The sequence below is a fragment of the Scyliorhinus torazame genome, chromosome 4 (assembly GCF_047496885.1).
Source record: "Scyliorhinus torazame isolate Kashiwa2021f chromosome 4, sScyTor2.1, whole genome shotgun sequence".
NCBI classification, from domain to species: Eukaryota; Metazoa; Chordata; class Chondrichthyes; order Carcharhiniformes; family Scyliorhinidae; genus Scyliorhinus; species Scyliorhinus torazame.
Window position 1 is genome coordinate 277401028 of NC_092710.1, and position 22693 is coordinate 277423720.

General features: G+C 47.1%; 1 protein-coding gene across 3 annotated transcripts in view; it reads left to right on the forward strand.

Annotated features, from left to right (window-relative positions):
• Nucleotides 1-22693, forward strand: part of phip (pleckstrin homology domain interacting protein) — a 323766-nt gene that overhangs the window by 180471 nt on the left and 120602 nt on the right. For all 3 annotated transcript variants that reach the window (XM_072499823.1, XM_072499824.1, XM_072499825.1), the window contains exons 12-15: nt 2092-2132; nt 3325-3423; nt 8220-8373; nt 10368-10502. In XM_072499823.1, the coding sequence (XP_072355924.1) occupies nt 2092-2132; nt 3325-3423; nt 8220-8373; nt 10368-10502 (429 nt within the window). The remainder of the gene's footprint in view (nt 1-2091; nt 2133-3324; nt 3424-8219; nt 8374-10367; nt 10503-22693) is intronic.

The window sequence follows — 22693 nt, forward strand, 5'->3', positions numbered from 1 at the left end:
TGAGAACAAACCGAGTTTATTCAACCGCTCCTCATAGCTAATGCCCTCCATACCAGGCAACATTCTGGTAAATCTCTTCTGCACCATCTCTAAAGCCTCCACATCCTTCTGGTAGTGTGGCGACCAGAATTGAACACTATACACCAAGTGTGGCCTAACTAAGGTTCTATACAGCTGCAACATGACTTGCCAATTCTCATACTCAATGCCCCGGCAAATGAAGGCAAGCATGCCGTATGCCTTCTTGACTACCTTCTCCATCTGTGTTGCCCCTTTCAGTGACCTGTGAACCTGTACACCTAGATCGCTTTGACTTTCAATACTCTTGAGGGTTCTACCATTCACTGTATATTCCCTACCTGTTCATCCTCTGATGTTAGTTTCCCTGATGTTTGACCTTTCACATCTTTTGTCCTCTCTTGGGACTGCCATTAGCACTCTTTCCCCTTGGTTTCTGTGGCCATTAGCGCCCGGTTTCCCTGGGTTTCTGCGGCTATGACTCATCTTTCATTCTCACTCCACAGCATAAATATTTCCCACTTTCTCTGTCTGTTAGCTTTGACAAAGAGTCATCAGACTCCGTTAGCTCTTTTCTATCCCTACAGATGCTGCCAGACCTGCTGAGATTTTCAAGCATTTTCTCTTTCGTTTCAGATTCCAGCATCCGCATAATTTGCTTTTACCCTCTATTCTTCACTCCTTATCCCTATTCTCTTTTTCCCACATCCTTTTCCTTCTTCCATGCCCTCCATTTCATACTCACTCTTTCTTCCCCTCCCTCAGCCCCTCCCTATCTCTCATCTCCCACTCTTCTTCACCATACTCTCGCTCCTCCTCACCTCTTTCCTATTCCTCTCACACCATTCTCACCAAGTCCCGCCTCCACCTGTTATTCCTCCAACCACTTCTTTTGGCTGTGCCAATAGCCCGATCTTGCAATTATTCATAGTTAATTTTTTAAAACAAAGCTAAAGATTCAATATTTCAAAATTCTGAGAAGTTAAATTATCAGCAGCTGTTGGATCCAAAGGCTGGATCCGGGAAAACAGTGTGAGATGTGAGTCTGGTAGCCAGAGGGTTTTTTGGCCCTGGGTGGGTTAGCCTTGTACATTTTATTACAGATTGTTTTCAAAACAAACATAGAATTCATTAGTTAAAAATAAAAATGTTGGGGCAAGGAATGCAGAAATATTTAGAACTGTACCTAATTCTATCCTGGGGGGAAGTTTTGGAGGAGTCAAATGCTGGCTGCATCCTGTGCCCGGATAAAGTCTATGGCTCAATCTAATGCCATAGGCACGTGGTGGCTCTGAGCTCAATCTACTGCTAAAGTTTGAATCTATTGGCATGCCTGAGACCAGGACAGCTAATTGCTGCTCACTTTGCAAGTGGAAATCCTTACGAGGGGCCCAACACATGCATGACAAGGAATTGTGGCATCCAACTAATAATCTTTATTATTGTCACAAGTAGGCTTATATTAACACTGCAATGAAGTTACTGTGAAAATCCCCCAGTCACCAAACTCAGTCGCCTGTTCGGGTACACAGAGGGAGAATTCAGAATGTCCAATTCACCTAACAAGCACGTGTTTTAGGACTTATGGGAGGAAACCGGAGCAACCGGAGGAAACTCACACAGACACAGGGAGAACGTGCAGACTCCGCACAGATAGTGACCCAAGCCGGGAAATGAACCTGGGATCCTGGCACTGAGGCAACAGTGCTAACGGGCTGGTTTAGCACCGGGCTAAATAGCTGGCTTTTAAAGCAGACCAAGGCAGGCCAGCAGCACAGTTCAATTCCCGTACCAGCCTCCCCGAACAGGCGCCGGAATGTGGCGACTAGGGGCTTTTCACAGTAACTTCATTTGAAGCCTACTTGTGACAATAAGCAATTTTTATTTCATTTTTCAACCACTGTGTTACCGTGCTGCTCTTTGAACATTGGAAAATCCAAGCAAGAGGTTTACCTTTCTATAAAATGGAACATTTGGCATGCATATAAATTTCAATATAGATGTTTAATTTTTTTTTAAATGGCCAAATGATTGCTGTCACCTAATTTATACTCCTGTCTACATTTCTGTTAGGACAAAGTTGACAGTATTCAGTTCTCCAACATGAGTGACAGGTAAGAATAAGAATATGGCATGCAACGTTAAATTCGTGTAATTGCTACAGTTTGTTAGATTACATTTGTCAACTGATGACTTGGCTTGTGCTTCCTAATGCAGTGAACTTGACTGTTCTTGTACATCAAAACTTAAATTTTTAGAATTATAGGATAGAAACTGGCCTCTCAAACATCAAGTTTTTTTAAAATTCATTCATGAGTGGTGGGCATCACAGGCTGTGCCAGCATTTATTGACCATCTGTAATTGCCCTTGTTAAGAGTTGACCACGTTACTGTGGATCTGGAGTCACATGTAGGCCAGGCCAAGTAAGGATGGCAAATGTTCTCCCTAAAGGATTAGGGCAATGAACCAGATGGATTTTTACGATTTTATGAAAATCAACAGTGGTTTCATGGTCATTATTAGATTTTAAATTCCAGATTTTTATCGAATTCAGTTTCCACCATCTGCAGTGGCGGGATTTGAACCAGGTCCGCAGAGCCTTACTCTAGGTCTCTGGTTTACTAATCCAGTGGCAATACCAATATGCCACCGCCTCCCCTTGTGCGAATTTTTTTTTTCTCATGGAAACATACATTAATAGGAAAGAGAGGTATTTGGCCCATCATGATTGTACTGACTATTTGCTGGAGTAACTCTAATTTAAACCCACTGCTCTGTTGTCTTCCCACACCCCTTCTTGAGCATCCACTCTCTTCCACATTATCAGTCGGTTTTATCATTGCTCTTTTTAAAGCATCTATAAGTTCCCTTTTAGAAAAGTTCCTGGCTTTTGATTTAGCAATAGTTTGAAGCATAGAATTTCACATACTAACTGCCCTGTGTAAATATTTTTTTCTAATCATCCTTTTATTCCTTTTATGGGATTGTCATAGATTTGTGCTCTCGTTATTGTATCATTGATGGGTTGAACCTGTTTACACTTTCTGAATATTTTTCTCTTACATCTTTGAATAAAGATTGCATTATCTTTCCTTCCACTGACATTAAGCTAAGTGGTCTATATTTCCCGCGTATTATTCTATCTTCTGTTTTAAATAGAGGACTCAGATTAGCTGTCCGCCAATCCTCTGGCACTATTCCCATTTCTAATTCTTTCTTATATGGCAGCTCTGCTATCTCACCCGTAACTTATTTTCATATACTTTTAATGTAATTTTCATGTGAGGTTTTGGCTCTGTTGGTAGGTTTGTTAGCGGAAGTCGTGATGGGACTGCAAGAATCTGGCAGTTTCGACGGCAAGAGTGGAAAAGCATTTTACTGGACATGGCTGTCAAGCCAGCTGGGTGAGAGATGAGCGCTATCTTTTCATTCATGTTGCTCTATGGTACAAAGTGTTATTACCATAACGCCCTGGACATTAATCTAGAAATATTCCCTTTCGCAAACTATGCCTGCAAAGTGCAAAAATAGCGTCAGTGGCAGAAAATGTATCAGTGTTGTAAGTGCTGGGAAGCTGGCTGAAACAGGATTTTGGCTTGAGCTGCTGGTAGAGAAGGTTCTGATTACAAAAATTTGGAAATTACCATCCCCATGATGTGATTGGAGCCAAACAGCATGTAGGTAGTGGTGAAAATGTAAACAACTCCAACAGCTTTTCTTGATTGTGACCTAATCACCTGACAATGAGAATGATTGACAGCATCGTAAAGCACTTGATTTTAGTTATCATGTTACTTCACAGAATGGGCCAGTTCTCATTGTAGTTGTTAATCTGATCACTGAAAATTATGCCTTCCGCTGACCAATGGCAGATGTGGAAATAACTGATCTGTTTTGTATGTCACGTGCACTGTCAAAAGTGCAGTTTCGCCTCAAATCTTCACATCACTGCAATTGCACTAAATAAAACTCTGTTTTATTTTGGTTTACTTTGAATATAAATGTTGGAATTTCATAACATCAGGAAAAACCTAGCACGTTTTCAAATAACAAATGACAATTGAGGATTTTACTTTAACTGTCATAATATCTGTCAGTCTGTGGTACGAAATCTAGAGTTGTGTCCTAGTCTTCTAACCACTGTGTATTTCTTGTACTCAAATATAAAAGACCATAAGAAATAGGAGCAGAATGAGGCCACCCAGCCCATCGAGTCTGCTCCGCCATTCAATCATGGCTGATATTTTTCTCATCCCCATTCTCCTGCCTTCACCCCATAATCCCTGATCCCCTAATTAATCAAGAACCTATCTATCTCTGTCTTAAAGACACTCAGCCAATTGGCCTCCACAGCCTTCTGCGGCAATGACTTCCACAGATTCCCCACTCTCTGGCTGAAGAAATGCCTCCTCATTTCTGTTTTAAAGGATCGTCCCTTTAGTCTGAGATTCTGTCCTCTGGTTCTAGTGTTTCCTAAAAATGGCAATCTGTTAACTCTCCTTAGCACCTTCTCCAGAGCCTAGGTACACAGAGACAAAATCCAAGTATCGGTGTACCAAATCTGTCTACTGCCTTTGTACAGTGTTTGTGGTACACCCTAAAATCCCTTTGCCCTCACTGTAACCATCTCATATTGCAGGTCTATCTTTAACATGATATCATCTTTTGCCATCGTTTCTTGATTGATATGATTTAACAGGCATTCTCATGTAGAATAGTAGAATCATAGAATTTAAATGCAGAAGGAGGCCAGTCGGCCTATTGAGTCTGCCCCGGCCCTTGGAAAGAGCACCCTACTTAAGCCCATGCCTCCACCCTATCCCCGTAATCCAGTAACCCCACCTAACCTTTTTGGACACTAAGGGCAATTTAGCATGGCCAATAAGAACTAGGAAGAGGAGTAGGCCATCTGGCCCCTCGAGCCTGCTCCGCCATTTAATGAGATCATGGCTGATCTTTGTGGACTCAGCTCCATATCCCCGAATCCCTTTATTCTTTAGAAAGGCATCTATCTTTTTCTTAAAAACGTTTAAAGAAGGAGCCTCAACTGCTTCACTGGGCAAGGAATTCCAGAGATTCACAACCCTTTGGGTGAAGAAGTTCCTCCTACACTCCGTCCTAAATCTACTTCCACTTTTTTTGAGGCTATGCCCCCTAGTTCTGCTTTGCCCGACCAGTGGAAACAACCTGCCCACATCTATCCTATCTATTCCCTTCATAATTTTATATGTTTCAATAAGATCCCCCCGCATCCTTCTAAACTCCAATGAGTACAGCCCCAGCCTACTCAACCTCTCGTCATAATCTAATCCCCTCAACTCTGGGATCAACCTAGTGAATCTCCTCGGCACTCCCTCCAGTGCCAATATGTCCTTTCTCAGGTAAGGAGACCAAAACTGAACACAATACTCCAGATGCGGCCTCACCAACACCCTATACAATTGCAGCATAACCTCACTAGTCTTGAACTCCATCCCTCTAGCAATCTCCATCCCTCTAGCAATCCACCTAACCTGCACGTCTTTGGACTGTGGGAGGAAACCGGAGCACCCGGAGGAAACCCGCGCAGGCACGGGGAGAACGTGACAGTGACCCAAGACAGTGACCCAAGCTGGGAATCAAACTGGGACCCTGGAGCTGTGAAGCAACTGTGCTAACCATTGTGTCAGCTCAAGAAGAGGACATTTGATCTGTCCTGCTCTCTGCAAGAGCACTCAGGTAGTCCCAGCCTTACAATCTCCCACTGTGGCCCGATGTCAAATTTTGGCAATGCTCTTGTGAAGTGCCTTGGAATATTTAGCTATGGTAAAGATGCTACATAAATGCAAATTTCTTTTGCTGATATGCGTCAGGGAATGCAGAGGTACTTGTACTGTTGCTTTTCTACTTTGTAATGGTCCAAAGTGATCATTTATCTCCGGCGTCGGATCTCAACCTGACTCTGGAAGGCACCAGTGTGAGATGGGCATGCCAGAAGCTGAAATGGAACTTAATTTCTTCTGAAAACAGATGCTACTGCATTTTCTATATACAGGTAGAGTGTCTCGAGTCTGGCAATCTGAAAACAAGACTTTTTAAAGCTGTCAACTCTTGAATTTTAATTATAAGTTGAGTAAAATAACTTACCGGCTTGTTCAGTTCAGTGCTGCAGTGGCAAGCCGACTAGTTATCGGCTTCCTGCGCCTGTCTTTCTCATGCTCGGAGGGGTCCGTGCGATCCTTAACCTTGCCTGACTTGGCCCAAACCACCTGATCCGAAAAGCGGCAAGACCTGAAATCCCACATGGGCTCAGTTCCAAGATTGCCGGTTTGAGACATTGTACCTGCGTTTAAATTTACTAGTTGGCAGAGAACCCTGTGCATTTATGTGTTAAGGTTTTTTCCTGGCCAGTAAAAGTCAGGTTTTACCCAGATAGCAGAACCATGGAATTCCAACGTGCAGAAAGAGGTCATTTGGCCCATCCAGTCTGCACCATTGAGTGAGCACCCTACCTAGGCCCACTCACCCACCCTAACCCATGTCCCCACCTAACATGCACTTTTTTGCACTGGGAGGAAATCCAAGCACCCGGAGGAATCCTATGCAGACACGGGGAGAATGTGCAAACTCCACACAGACAGTCAATTAAGGCCGCAATTGAACCCGGTTCCTTGCGCTGTGAGACAGCAGTGCTCACTACTGTGCCGCCATGCTACCCCATCTGATGATGCTTACTGGACATGGATATTGGGCTGTATTCTCTGCCTCACTATGCCAGAAACGCGAATCGAGGTCTGTGCCCATGCTCCGGCCCCTCCCAGGCAGCGGAAATTAGTTTTGCGTCTCACGTCGGCGAGGGAATGTAAAACCAGAATTTGCATGCAGTTAAATGTGATTAGTGGCTTGGACACTTCATGCTCCACCCTTCCACGATGCCACACCCCTCTCAGGCAGGGGTAACACTGATGCGAATTACTACAAGTATTTACAAACGGGGATTGGGCGCCATGGCTGCGGAGTGCGATCGGGAGGCTAAAGAAACATTAAAAAAGTGGAAAACTGTTGGGCTTGCTAGGGGTGGCTGCCCAGGCCGGGGGCAGTAGCAGGGAACAGCTTGGTGACGAGTCCATGGGCTTCAGGTGTCCCTCTCTGGATCGGGGTGGCCTGGTCTGTTTTTTAAATGCACCCCTTTGGTGCTGCTTACAGGCTCCTGGCTGCTCACACGGCTGAGTGTTGCCTGTGTCCTTTGAACGCTCAGAAGACCTCTGGTCATCTGGGAGACCACAGCGGATCACCTCTGGGTTACCTGCTCGGGCACAAAAACAAGATACAATGCTGATAGATAGCGGAGTAGCTCCGGCAACAACCCTGCTTAACCCACCCAAAACAGACTCCGTTTTATTTTGACTAGATCGTGGCCTTAGGGCCAGATTCTCAGATTCTGAGGCTAATTACAGTGGACCACCCCCTGGCCACCCCCCACCAGTTACGGCTGGGACCACACGTCAACCACGTCGTCGTGAACTCAGCCCATCGGGGCGGAGCATTGAGGGCGGGCCTTCAGGTGACTTCCTGAGGCCATCCCAACGGTGCTGTAAACTGCATTTTGAAAGTTGTGAGAAGCTGCCATTGCATCATCCTATTCCGCTGTGTCTTTTGTACAAGTGGCGATACATTGTTAGTGCGATTATTTGTGAATCTGTAAAAACACAGGTTAAAAGATTGTTAATGATGATATTGTAGGTTAATATCAGGTACATCTTGCTACACTTCCGAAGCACTGTGCACTAAACCCTTATTAAATCACGGCTTGGGTCACTGTCGTGCGGAGTCTGCACGTTCTCCCTGTGTCTGCGTGGGTTTCCTCCGGGCGCTCTGGTTTCCTCCCACAAGTCCCGAAAGACGGGTTTGTTAGGTGAATTGGACATTCTGAATTCTCCCTCTGTGTACCCAAACAGGTGCCGTTATGTGGCGACTAGGGGCTTTTCACAGTATTTTTGTTGCGGTATTGATGTAAGCCTACTTGTGACAATAAAGATTATTTATTTAAAATGTGATTTCTGAGAAATGCTTTAGTATGCTTTATCAGATGTGAAGCAGGTGAGAGATGCAATGAGGTGCATGTAAATGTAAAGTTTTTTTCTGAAGTGTTACACTTTGAGAAGTTTAGTTTCCTTTTAGAAAGAATGTTGTTAACATAAACCATTCTTGTTCTTAAAAGGTATAATCCACAAGGATTAGAAGATAAAGTGAACAAACTGAAAGTAACCATGGTGGCATGGGATCGTCATGACAACACTGTTATTACAGCAGTCAATAACCTTACGTTGAAAGTTTGGAATTCTTGCACTGGTCAGCTTATACATGTTCTGATGGTAAGAAGCTACAGTATTGGTTTTGAGTAACCTAATCGAGCACATCATCAGAATTTTCAGTTTGTGTTACAAAATGAAGATTACCCTCCTCGTCTCTCTGGATTGGAGTAAATCCACGTGTTGTGTACAGCAAGGCTTCTTTTGTCTCTCTTTCTCTCCCAAACCTGCAAGCTCGTCTTACCACTCTTTAGTATCTTTTCAAAGCGACTGCTCTTCATGTTTCAGCACCGACGCTGTGATCATGGGAGATATCGCAGACAAGTCTGATCCTGATCAATGCTTCATCTTGCAGCAAAGACACTACATCAAGATTAACAGTCATAGCTCTTTTTTTTAAACCTTTCCTTCAGCCTGGATCACTCAACTCTGATCTCTTGCCTGCCCCCATTGCAAATTCTTGTACCCCGTGTTAAGACCAGACATCAAATTTATATTCTGGTTCAGCAGCACAGAAACCCCTCTTTTCAAGATTTCCTGCCAATTCAGGTTATTCATGACCGTCATTATTAGTCACTTTTTTTATTCATCAAAAACTCACCACAGGTTTATGCACAACACAAATAAACAAACTGGATTTGAAGTCCCTGACTTAATCATTTTCATTTTCTCCAATGGGAGTGTAGCAGTTTTCATACCCTGCTGCTTTAGCCCAATTCCCTTTTCCACCGAATTTTCAATACAGTGTCCTTTTGATCATTTCTCTCTAATAGTTGCTCATTTATGACCACTGCTGATATTTCTGCAGACCTGCTTTCATTCACTGTAAACACAGTTCTGCCACTCTCTCACTCTCGGGTACAAACTCACGCCCCCCCCCCCCCCCCCCCCCCCAAATGTTCCCATGACACTTGTTTGCTTTCATTTTATTTCTTATGTACTTAGCTTTTTCTTTTTCCATTGATCTCAATTGTTTTCATGTCCCCTCACCTTTTCCAATCCCTCTCTCTATTTATTTTATAATCCTCATCATTTTTCTCTAGTTTTGGCTATTCTATTCTTATTTATCCAAAAGTTGATGCCTGATGGGCAGTCTCAAAGAACAGAGATGGTTATTCAGTAAAAGGTGGGCTTGGATAGGGTAAAGTTGGATGTCATCACTGGATTGGGTTGGGGAGGAATTTTCAGTCCATGTTCACCGTCCGAGAGAAAGGCGACAGAGATGGAAAATCCAGAGAGAAAATGTGATTTTTCACCAGTGACGTTGCATGGTTCACTCCCATGAGAGTGAGAACCTCATTTTAATGGATTTGAATTAATTTACATATCACCCCCCCACCCCCTTCCCACCCCGATGTTACCCCTCACATCGGCGAGGTTTGCTAAAAGTTTTGAAAGACAAAATTCAGTCAAGGTGATCCCTCCTGGGGGTGAAAAGGTAAGTATTGCCCCCAGGCGCACAAAGGTAAGTATAGCCTCGGGGTAGGATGGGAGGGAGTGGGGGAGTGGATGGAAAAACATGCCGTGCAGTGACCTGGCACTGTTTGGCACTTCCAACCTGTGCCAAGGGGCAGAGCTGGGATGGGCCCTCGTGGGAGCCCCATGGCAAGGGGTATTTCCCATGGGGAGTGAGGGGAAATCTTGCAGGCATGGGGTGGGGTAAGTGGGCACTGAGTGGGAGAACGCTGACAATACTTCCGCGGTGATCAAGATGGGTGGGAGCCCAGGCCTCTCCGTTGCCAGCTCTATCAGGCTCCGCCCCTTTAGGGTGATGGTGTAAATCACGCCCACTTTCTGTTTTCTCAGGGAAGGCTCAACATTTAGAAAGAAAACTGGTTTGTGCAGCTGGAGAGCTAAATGCTGGGTTTCAGTTTGAGTCCGGCACTTTGAGAAAATATGGTACAATTCCGCTTCATATATATATATACATATATATATGCAAGCTGACTCCATACGATTTTTAAAAATTATTTGTGGTTGATATCTTCAGAAAATCAACAATCTAACCCCCCATACATGTGTTGCTGGTTATTAATAATTCAACATTGTTGTTGCAGGGACATGAAGATGAAGTATTTGTACTTGAACCACATCCTTTTGATCCCAGGGTCCTCTTCTCTGCAGGGCACGATGGCAATGTGATCGTTTGGGACATAGTGCGGGGAGTGAAAATTCGATCATATTTCAATATGGTACAAATGTTTGTTTTTTTGAAGTGCATGAATGCAATCTAAAAATGAATTTACCCTATTTGCATTGATAATTGCCATTATTGTTACAATTATTTATTTTCAGGGGATAGAGATAAAGTTACTTTGAATCTTCCAATGGTTCGGTGCTTAGTCACCTTTCTGGTATTATAAATACTTTTGGTTTAGTTGCCTTTTTTGCACATAATGAACATCATTAAATATATTAGCGCATGGCAATGTTTTTACTCTAGAGCCTTGGAGAGACATCACTGAACAGGATGGAATAGTGGGATTATTTTGCTGTCACTGCATATTTTGCACATTGTACAACATAAGCATGCATTTCAAATTATATATATTTTCTCTCCAACTGTATTTTTGACTCTATTGGAAAATGAGATTAGAATACTTAGGTGGTCATTTTGTCCAGCACAGATGCGATGGGCCAAAGGCCGTATTCCGTTCTGTAGATCCCTATGACTCTTAGCTGATCTCCATTCTTCTGAGGGTTGTGCTTCAGTCGTTCTGTGGGTATTGTAGGTCTTCCAAGCGGTTGCTGAATTTTGCATGTATGCGTCTAAATACTGCATGCTTCAGATATCATGGCCCAAATGTAAGAAGGTCTCCGTGCTTTAGCGAAAATGGTACTGGAGGCCTGATTCTCGAAATCCTGACCCCAAACCTAATGCACACAATTTCCGGTGGTGGGGGAGAATAGGGGCAGATTGTAATTTGCACATCTATGGTTCATTGAGGCTTATAAAGTGCAGCTGCCTTCAACAGATGCAATTTTCGTTAGTGGGATGGCCAAAACATAAATTGTAGGCTTTTGATATTTGAGGTCCAAAGCTGCTAGAGTTATTTGGAGAGGTCAGGTACCCTTTTGGAAGAGGTCCAGGTATCCTTTTGGGAGAAGTAGACATGAATGTGTGTAAAAACCCAGGGGAGCTGTCATTTTGTTAAGGCCTTTAAATCCTCAAGCTCGTTTAAAAAAAAACTGCCTGTATTTGAAACAAAACGGTGCTTGTAATTTCACGAGCTGTCCGTTAACACAAGCCGGACGACTATCATTAAATGATAAATACTGCAGAAGTGGTTGCACAGCCTATCATCACAGTGGGAGGGCGGACTGTTGATCAACAGTTTGATAGCTCTGGGTGGTTATAGAGTTTTTAAATGGTAAAGTCATCAGTAGACACGTAGAATTTTATGGTATTTTATCTCGCCACGGCTCCTGAGATATGCCCATAGTGGATACTGGGTGGGTTGACATTGAGAGTATAAGGGCAAAGGGTGATGAGGCATGGCTTGCCATGCGATGACACTACGTCGGCATGGTGCTATTATTGTGGGCCAGGGTTTAGATAACCAAAGTATATCATGGAGTTCACCTGACCCACAACTTTAAATAGGTTTTGGTTATGGGGAGCACAAGGACCCACTTTACAGGTGTGGTGCAACAGAAAGCTAAAGTATGTTTAAAACAAAACAATGTTTATTCTATGAATCCAGTTAACATTTTATAAACACACAGTAAACATCTTATCAACTACAAACACTGATACTTTCCCAAATACAATATTCTATAGGTAACCCTTAATAACTTCCCAAACAACATCCATAAGTAAAATCCTATTTCAACTAAAGACAGCAGGTTTAAATGCTCGACAAAAACAGGTACTACTTTGAAATCAGCAATGATCTGGACACATTCTTTAGCTCGTAGAGAGAGAGATCATTATACAGCTGCTTGCTTTGAATGCAGCTATCCACCTCTGAAAACAAAACAAAACACACTGCCAGCTCAAAACGAAAGTGAAAGACAGACAGCCCAGCTCCACCCACACACTGACATCACTGCTGCTATTTGATAAACACCAATTTCTTAAAGATACATCCACCTGACACTATAAATGTCCATGGGGATGGGTATAGGGACAAGTTGACATGGACAGTATGAGCGGTGGGCAGAGTGGCATCAGTTCGTATGGAGGAAATGAAGCATGGGTTGCCTTGAGTTGCCACTAAGTTGGCATAGGTTATAAAGAGCCATGGAGGTGAGTAGAAGGCATAGGTTGGCATGGCCGGTAGGGAGGTCATGGGGTATGTGAGGGCATTAGAAGTCATGAGTTGGCATGGATGGGGCATGAGGAGTGTGGGGGTGGTGGGATATGAGAGGCAAGAGCAAAAGGGCTGATTTTGGTTTTATTATTTTTTTATAGCGGGACAAAATTGCAGAGCCATGAGATGGGCCCTTTAAACAGCTCGCTCGGCACCCAGAAGCCCCATAGCCTCTGAACACTTTCTGGGGGAGGCGGGCCCGACTCCCATTAGCACCCCCTGACCAAAAATCAGACTGTACAGACAGGTTTGCGGTTTTGGGGATTTTCCTGTCTTTGCCGGAGGGAAAATTTGTTTCTATGTTTCTACAAGAGCATAAACACAGAGCCTGACCTGGTTCTCCCATAATATCTGCAGAGATGTATTTTCAAGTAATAATCTGTGAACAATACCAGCTGAATGATCTTGTCCTCTGACCAGCGAGACCTGCAATTATTTAATTGATATGTTTAGGGTTACATTACCACAGGATTCTGAGCAGGAATCCTTATAGGAAAACTGAAATTGGGTTTGTTTAATCCAGAGGGATGTTTTCAGTCATATTGTAATTATGAATATATAAAAGTCTTCACCCCTGCTGACTATTGTATTGCAAATATCTACAAAAATAGGGGTCTCTTGTAACCACAAAGATTGTTCGAAAGTATTTCTTTATTATGGGCCAGGTTCAGAGAACACCAAAGTATACCATGGAGTTCACCTGACCCACAACTTTAAATAGATTTTGTTTATGGGGAGCACAAGGGCCCACTTTACAGGTGTGATGCAACAGAGATCTAAAGTACTTTTTAACAAAACAATGTTTATTCTATTAATCCAGTTAACATTTTATAAACACACAGTGAACATCTTATCAACTGCCAACACTGATACCCCCCACCCCCCCCAAAGGTACAGTACTCGATAGGTAACCCTTAGTAACTTTCTTAACAACATCCATAAGTCAAAGACACTTTTTAACAAAGACAGTAGGTTTGCATTCCTTACAGAAACAGGTATTACTTTGAAATCATCAAGTGATCTGGAGACATTATTTAGCATGCAGAGAGAGAGGCCAAAATACATCTAATTGGTTTGAATGCAGCTCCCCAACTGAAAACGAAACTAAAACACAGAGCAAAAAACAGCCTCCAGCTCAAAACAAAAGTAAAAAGCAGAGCCAGAGCCCAGCTCCACCCACACACTGACATCACTGCAGCCACTTGAGAAGACAAACATTTCTTAAAGTGACATTCCCATGACATCTTGGTGCGCGAGTTGTTCAGATTGTGCCCGAACAAGCCTGGAAATGGCTCCCTTGATTTATACTGCTGAAATTGGTGTGTTTTGTTGTGATTCAGTGACAGACTTATCCCTCAGCTGTCAGTTTAAATGCAGTTAAATCAGAACAATTTAAAGCACTTGAAGCTTTTTGTTGAATATCATGATTTTTGATGATCTCTAATTAACGTGGGAGGACCACTATGTGTTCCCCCAACTTTAATATAAATAGATCCCCCAGTGTTGCCTTATTGTTGATTCTTCTAAATACATTTGTGGGAAACACACAACATTTGGAAACTCTCAGCCTTGACGTATTTGGGCACAATAGTTAATCGCAAAGTCATTGTTACGCGTCTCCACTTCAAATCTGAGTTGGGTTTAGTGTCACTGCTAAAAACAAGTCCTTTAGACAAAGCTATAAATAACACATTGGGTAAATCCCACTCTCAACTTCTGCTAGCAATCACTCATCGTCACCTTTAGACTCATTACTCCAATGCTTTACTGACGAGCTTCCCAGTCTCAATTCCCTTCATGTTTCAGTTAATGTCAACCTCTGCGGCCCTTAGCAATTCTCATACCGCTACAACCGGTCCACAACAGACGCCATCTCCTTGGCCCTACACTCATCCCTGGAGCATCTTGACAACAAGGACTCCTACATCAGACTACTCTTTATTGACTACAGCTCTGCCTTCAACACCATAATCCCAGCCAAGCTCATATCAAAGCTCCAAAACCTAGGACATGGCTCATCAATCTGCAACTGGATCCTCGATTTTCTGACCCACAGAAGTCAATCAGTAAGAATAAATAACAAATCTCCTCCACGATAGTCCTCAATACCAGGGCCTCACAAGACTGCGTACTTAGCCACCTACTATACTCCCTATACACACACAACCGCTTGACAAAATTTGGTTCCAGCTCCATCTGCAAGTTTGCCGACGACATGACCATAGTGGGACGGATCTCGAACAACGACGAGTTAGAATACAGGAGGGAAATAGAGAACCGCGTGGTGCAATGACAACAATCTATTCCTTGAAGTCAGCAAAACTAAAGGGCTGGTCATTGACTTCAGGAAGCATGTCCACACTGACTCTTTCCAACTTCTCCAGATGCACTATAGAAAGCATCCTACCTGGCTGCATCACAGCCTGGTATGGCAATTGCTCAGTCCAAGACTGCAAGAAACCTCACAGAGTCATGAACACAGCCCAGTCCATCACACAAACCTGTCTCCCATCCATTGACTCCATCTACATCTCCCGCTGCCTGGGGAAAGCGGGCAGTATAATCAATGACTCCTCCCACCCGGCTTACTCACTCTTCTAACTTTTCCCCATCGGGCAGCAGATACAAAGGTTTGAGAACACTCACGAACAGATTCAAAAACAGCTTCTTCCTTGCTGTACCAGACTCCTAAAGGATCCTCTTATGGACTCTTGATTAATACTACACTTCTTTATGCTTCACCCAATGCTTGTGTTATGTAGTTACATTGTGTACCTTGTGTTGCCCTATTATGTATTTTCGTTTTCTTTTCTTTTATTTCCATGTACTAAATGATCTATTTGAGCTGCTCGCAGAAAAATACTTTTCACTGTACCTCGGTACACGAGACACTAAACAAATCCAAATCCAAATATTGTGTACCACACTGAATCCTGCTCTCCCCGTACCCTCACTGACCCATGGTGGTTTACAATGCCACAAATTTAAAATACTCCAATGGCTCCGGACTCCCCATTGGTGTTACTCCCCACTCTGCCTCCCCAATTTAATCCACTGCATTTTGTTGACTCAGCACCACCTCTCCTTCACTCTCCTATTAGTGGTTGTTTCTATAACTGTACGCATTCTGTATTCTGGAATTGCCCTCCTCAATTCCTCCAGTAACCCTTTTTCCCTGAAAAGTATCCTCAAAAGCGAGTTCTTCAGCAAAGCATTTGGTCATGCCACCTGTGAAGTGTTTTGGAATGTCTTCGTGTATTAAACCAAGGTGATAGTGATCGTGGTCATTACCCTTTTTGCATTACTTGTTCTCTGGAAGTGGGCAACACGGGTAAGGTGCAGTTCTTCCCCATCTGTTGACCATCTCCTTGAATTTCTGTACTTGTGCTGATGCTGTTCCAACAATGATGTTAGATAGGGGGCTGGATTCTCCGCAGCCCCCAGTGCTGAAATCGCGTTTGGCGCAGGGACGGAGAATCGAAGTTCATGACCGAATCGGGCCTGGCGCCGCTCCGGCGATTTTCCCGGCCCCGGAGAATCGTTCGTCCGTCCGTGAATTACGCTGCGCGACTGGGGGGTCCATTCCAGAGGCCCTCCCAGCGATACTCCGCTCCCGACCGGCCGAGTTCCCGACAGCGTGGAACTAATGTGGTATGGCCGGTCGGGACTCTCGCGCGGCGGCTGTGGACTCAGTCAGCGGCCGTCCTGGTGGGGAACGGGGGGTCGAGCACCGGGGTGGCCTTATGGCAGACCGGGGCAGCGATCGGGCCGGTCCGGTGATCGGGGGGGGCTTAGATTGTGCGTGTTGGTCCGCAGGCCGAGCCCGCCATGGTGCTTGGTGCGGCCGCTGGAGGCTGCCACAGTGCGCATGCGCGGACTCGGAACCGGAAGTGCGGGGGCCCGTATCCGCAGCCAAAGCTGCGTGAAGCTCCCCGGGTCCCTGCTAGCCCCCTGCAGGTAAGTTTATTTTATCCAGGAAACCGGGGAGTGAAACATCAGCATTTTTACGCCGAAGTGGGGACATAGTCCCATTTTGGGAGAATCCAGCTCAGGGAATTCCAAGGTACAGACCCAGCAATCATGAAGGAGCCGCGATATATACCCAACGGAAGTTGGAAGCGATTGCATTCCCACAACATTGCTGTTCTTGCTATTCCTGATGGTGGATGTGGCAGAGGATGAAAATGTTATTAGAGTAATTGTGGTGATTTACAATAGTGAATCCTGTAGGCTGTGTACAGTCTGTGAGAGGGTGCGAGTGACATGTGGAATTGATACCAAGTCCAGTGTGGGGCACCAACTAAGGAAATTTCTGTCCAGGATTGTGCTGATTTTGAGTGTTATTGAGGCTAAATCCACCCAAACAGATGGTGAACATTCCATCACACTCACTTGAATCGTATCGGCTTTGACTTGACAGAGACTGGCCAATTTCTCCAAGCACCCAACCTCTGCCTTGTTCTTGTCGCCATTCATCCAGCTCTTGAAACTCAGTTTTGTTTTTGGAGAAAATATCTGGGGCGAAATTCTCCGGAAACGGCGTGATGTCCGCCGACTGGCGCCCAAAACGGCGCAAACCAGACGGGCATCGCGCCGCCCCAAAGGCGCGGAATGCTCCGCATCTTTGGGGGCCGAGCCCCAGCCTTGAGGGGCTAGGTCGGCGCCGGACGAATTTCCGCCCCCCCAGCTGGCGGAAAAGGCCTTTGGTGCCCCGCCAGCTGGCGCGGAAATGACATCTCCGGGCGGTGCATGCGCAGGAGCGTGTGCGGCCGCTGACAGCTTCCCACGCATGCGCAGTGGAGGGAGTCTCTTCCGCCTCCGCTATGGTGGAGACCGTGGCGAAGGCGGAAGGGAAAGAGTGCCCCCACGGCACAGGCCCGCCCGCGGATCGGTGGGCCCCGATCGCGGGCGAGGCCACCGTGGGGGGCACCCCCCGGGGCCAGATCGCCCCGCGCCCCCCCCCAGGACCCCGGAGCCCGCCCGCGCCGCCTTGTCCCGCCGGTAAGGTAGGTGGTTTAATTTACGCCGGCGGGACAGGCATTTTAGCGGCGGGACTTCGGCCCATCCGGGCCGGAGAATCGAGCGGGGGTCCCGCCAACCGGCGCGGCGCGTTTCCCACCCCCGCCGAATCTCAGGTGCCGGAGACTTCAGCGGGGGCGGGATTCACGCCAGCCCCCGGCGATCCGACCCGGCGGGGGGTCGGAGAATCTCGCCCCTGAGCTTTATTCTATATTGTAACTTCCCATTTTTCCTGTCAAAACCGAACTGCCTGGTGGAGTTTTCGGTTAACAGTATTACAAGACGAGACCTCCGGGTGCAGCGATGACCAGCTAAGTCGCACGTTTCGGCAGCTCCCGGTGGAACGGACTTTTGGGCTCTGGATAAGAGCCCCAACGGCAATTCTAACGGCTAAAAGTACTGTGCAGTAAACCAGAAGGGAATCCCCCCTGGACACAGATGGAAAAAAGAGAGGAAGGTGGCCGGATTGCGGAGGATCCTCTAGAGCAGCGGCAAGGAAAGCAAGCACAAAGCAAGATGGCGTCGGAAGGTGGCCGTCTAGTATGGGGCGCTGACCAACAAGAGTTCCTGCGGCGTTGTGTGGAAGAACTTAAAAAGGAGATGAAGAAGGAGCTGCTGGCCCCAATATTACAGGGCGATTGAAGGGCTAAAGGAGGAACAAAAGACCCAGGAGCAGGAGCTTCGGGTCGTGAAGGCAAAGGCCGCGGATAATGAAGACGAAATACAGGCCTGGTGGTGAAGACAGAGATGCACGAGGCACAACACAAAAGGTGTGTGGAAAGGCTGGAGGTGTTGGAGAATAATGCGAGGAGGAAGAATTTAAGGATTCTTGGTCTTCCCGAAGGTGCGGAGGGGGCGGGCGTCGGGGCATATGTGAGCACGATGCTTCACTCGTTAATGGGATCGGAGGCCCCGACGGGCCCATTGGAGGTGGAGGGAGCTTATCGAGTTATGACGCGAAGACCGAGGGCTGGAGAAATACCTCGAGCCATAGTGGTGAGATTTCTCCGATATAATGACAGAGAGATGGTCCTCAGATGGGCGAAGAGAACTCGGAGCAGTAGGTGGGAGAACGCGGTGATCCGCGTATATCAAGATTGGAGTGCGGAGGTGGCGAGAAGGAGGGTGAGTTTCAATCGGGCCAAGGCGGTGCTTCACAAAAGGAAGGTCAAATTTGGAATGCTGCAACCGGCAAGACTGTGGGTCACACACCAAGGGAAGCACCACTACTTTGAGACGGCAGAAGAGGCGTGGACATTTATTGTGGAGGAGCAGCTGGAATAGGCGGGCCAGAAAAAGAACATTTGGGACAAAGTGGTGGTGTGATTACGTGGGGTGAAGGGGGGAAAATAGGGGGAAGGGATGATTTCTCAAGTTGTTAATCTTGCAACCCTGTAACTTTTCTCTCTTCCCCATGTCGTGGGGGAGGGGGGGGGGAAGGATGAGGAATTGTGGGCGCCGGCCATTAGGGGTGGGGCCAAGTGGGAAACGCGGGCTTTGTTCCCGCGCTATGGTAATCAAGGCGGGAACAGGGAAGCAGGAAGGAGGGGGTCTCGCACAGTGGGGGCCGAGGTCACGGGGGGAAGCTGAGGTCAGCCAGAGTTTGCTGACTTCTGGGAGCAACATGGGGGTGCAATTACGCTAGAAGAGGATCTAGCGGGGGGGCGGGAGGGATTGGGTTGTGCTGCTGGGGAGAAGGGGGAGCTGGTACGGGGTGGGGTGGTCGAGGCGGGGGGGCGCCGTCGGGGGGAGATACGGCTACGTGGGAACCGGGTGAGGAGCTGGATTAAAAAAGGGGATGGCTAGTCGACAAGGGGGGGGGGGGGGGTAAAGAGCCCCCCAACCCGGCTGATCACGTGGAACGTGAGAGGACTGAACGGGCCGATTAAAAGGGCACGGGTACTCGCACACCTAAAGAAATTAAAGGCAGATGTGGTTATGTTGCAGGAGACGCATTTGAAACTGATAGACCAGGTCAGACTACGCAAAGGATGGGTGGGGCAGGTGTTTCATTCGGGGTTAGACGCAAAGAACAGGGGGGTGGCTATATTAGTGGGGAAACGGGTACTGTTTGAGGCAAAGACCATAGTGGCTGATAGCGGGGGTAGATACGTGATGGTGAGTGGCAGATTGCAAGGGGAGGCGGTGGTTCTAGTGAACGTACATGCCCCGAACTGGGATGATGCCAATTTTATGAGGCGAATGTTGGGACGTATCCCGGACCGAGAGGCGGGAAAGTTGGTAATGGGGGGAGACTTTAATACGGTGCTGGACCCAGGGCTGGACAGATCGAGGTCCAGGACCGGGAGGAGGCCGGCTGCAGCTCGGGTGCTCAAGAACTTTATGGAGCAGATGGAAGGAGTGGGCCCCTGGAGATTTAGTAGACCTAGGAGTAAGGAGTTCTCGTTTTTCTCCTATGTTTATAAAGTATATTCACGGATAGACTTTTTTGTATTGGGAAGGGCGCTGATCCCGAAGGTGACAGGAACGGAGTACACGGCAATAGCTATCTCGGACCACACTCCACATTGGGTGGTCCTGGAGATAGGGGAGGAAAAAGAACAGCACCCGCCCTGGAGAATGGACATGGGACTATTGGCAGATGAGGGGATATGTTTAAGGGTGAGGGGTGTATTGAAAGGTACTTGGAGCTTAACGGCAATGGGGAGGTTCAGGTGGGAGTGGTCTGGGAGCCGTGAAGGCAGTGGTTAGAGGGGAGCTGATATCTATTAGGGCACATAAAGGAAAGCAGGAGGGTAGGAAAAGGGAGCGGTTGCTAAAAGAACTTTTGAGGGTGGACAGACAATATGCGGAGGCACCGGAGGAGGGACTGTACAGGGAAAGGCAAAGGCTACAAGTCGAATTTGACTTGTTGACTACGGGTAATGCAGAGGCACAATGGAGGAAGGCACCAGGTGTACAGTACGAATATGGGGAGAAGGTGAGCCGGTTGTTGGCCCACCAACTGAGGAAGAGGGGAGCAGCGAGGGAGATAGGGGAGTGAGAGACGAGGAGGGAGAGATGGAGCGGGGAGCGGAGAGAGTAAATGGGGTGTTCAAGGTATTCTACGAAAGATTATATAAAGCTCAGCCCCCGGAAGGGAAGGAGAGAATGATGTGCTTTCTGGATCAGCTGGAATTCCCTAAGGTGGAGGAGCAGGAGAGGGCGGGACTGGGAGCACAGATTGAGATGGAGGAGGTAGTGAAAGGGATTGGGAGCATGCAGGCGGGGAAGGCCCCGGGACCAGACGGATTCCCGGTGGAATTTTATAGGAAGTATATGGACCTGCTGGCCCCGCTTCTGACGATAACCTTTAATGAGGCTAGGGAAAGGGGGCAGTTGCCCCCGACTATGTCAGAGGCAAAGATATCGCTCCTCCTAAAGAAGGAAAAAGACCCGTTGCAATGCGGGTCCTATAGGCCCATTTCTCTTTTAAATGTGGATGCTAAGATTCTGGCCAAGGTAATGGCGACGAGGATAGAGGACTGTGTCCCGGGGGTGGTACATGAGGACCAGACTGGGTTTGTGAAGGGGAGACAGCTGAACACGAACATACGGAGGTTGCTAGGGGTAATGATGATGCCCCCGCCAGAGGGGGAAGCGGAGATAGTGGTGGCGATGGATGCCAAGAAAGCATTTGATAGAGTGGAGTGGGATTATCTGTGGGAGGTGCTGAGGAGATTTGCTTCGGAGATGGATATTTTGGATGGGTACAGCTGCTGTATAGGGCACCAATGGCGAGTGTGGTTACGAATGGACGGGGGTCTGATTATTTCCGGCTTTACAGAGGGACGAGGCAGGGATGTCCCCTGTCCCCGTTATTGTTTGCACTGGCGATTGAGCCCCCTGGCCATGGCACTGAGGGGTTCCAGGAAGTGGAGGGGAGTGTTTAGGGGAGGAGAAGAACACCGGGTATCTCTGCATGCAGATGATTTGTTGTTGTATGTGGCGGACCCGGTGGAGGGGATGCCAGAGATAATGCGGATACTTGGGGTGTTTGGGGATTTTTCGGGGTATAAATTGAACATGGGGAAAAGTGAGTTGTTTGTGGTGCATCCGGGGGAGCAGAGCAGGGAAATAGAGGATTTACCGCTGAGGAAGGTAACAAGAGACTTCCGATACTTGGGGATTCAGATAGCCAAGAATTGGGGAACCTTGCACCGGCTTAATTTAACACGATTGGTGGAACAGATGGAGGAGGACTTCAAGAGATGAGACATGGTGTCCCTGTCACTGGCGGGTAGGGTGCAGGCGGTTAAAATGGTGGTTCTCCCGAGATTCCTCTTTGTGTTTCAGTGCCTCCCGGTGATGGTCACGAAGGCTTTTTTTAAGAGAATTGAGAAAAGCATTATGAGTTTTGTGTGGGCCGGGAAGACCCCGAGAGTGAGGAGGGGGTTCTTGCAGCGTAGTAGGGATAGGGGGGGGTTGGCACTACCGAGCCTAAATGAGTATTACTGGGCCGCCAATATTTCAATGGTGTGTAAGTGGATGGAGAAGGGGAGGGAGCGGCGTGGAAGAGATTGGAGAGGGCGTCCTGCAAGGGGACCAGTTTACAAGCAATGGTGACGGCACCGTTGCCGTTTTCACCGAAGAAATACACTACAAGCCCGGTGGTGGTGGCAACATTAAAAATTTGGGGGCAGTGGAGATGGCATGGGGGAAGGACGGGAGCCTCGGTGCGGTCCCCGATAAGAAATAACCATAGGTTTGTTCCGGGGAGAATGGATGGGGGATTTGGAGCATGGCAAAGAGCTGGGGTAGTACAATTGAGAGATCTGTTCGTAGATGGGACGTTTGCGAGTCTGGGAGCGCTGACGGAAAAATATGGGTTGCCCCAAGGAATGCATTTCGGTATATGCAACTGAGGGATTTTGCGAGGCAACAGGTGAGGGAATTCCCGCAGCTCCCGACGCAGGAGGTGCAGGATAGAGTGATCTCAGAGACATGGGTGGGGATGGTAGGGTGTCGGACATATACAGGGAAATGAGGGACGAGGGGGAGATCATGGTAGATGAGCTGAAAGGGAAATGGGAAGAAGAGCTGGGGGCGGA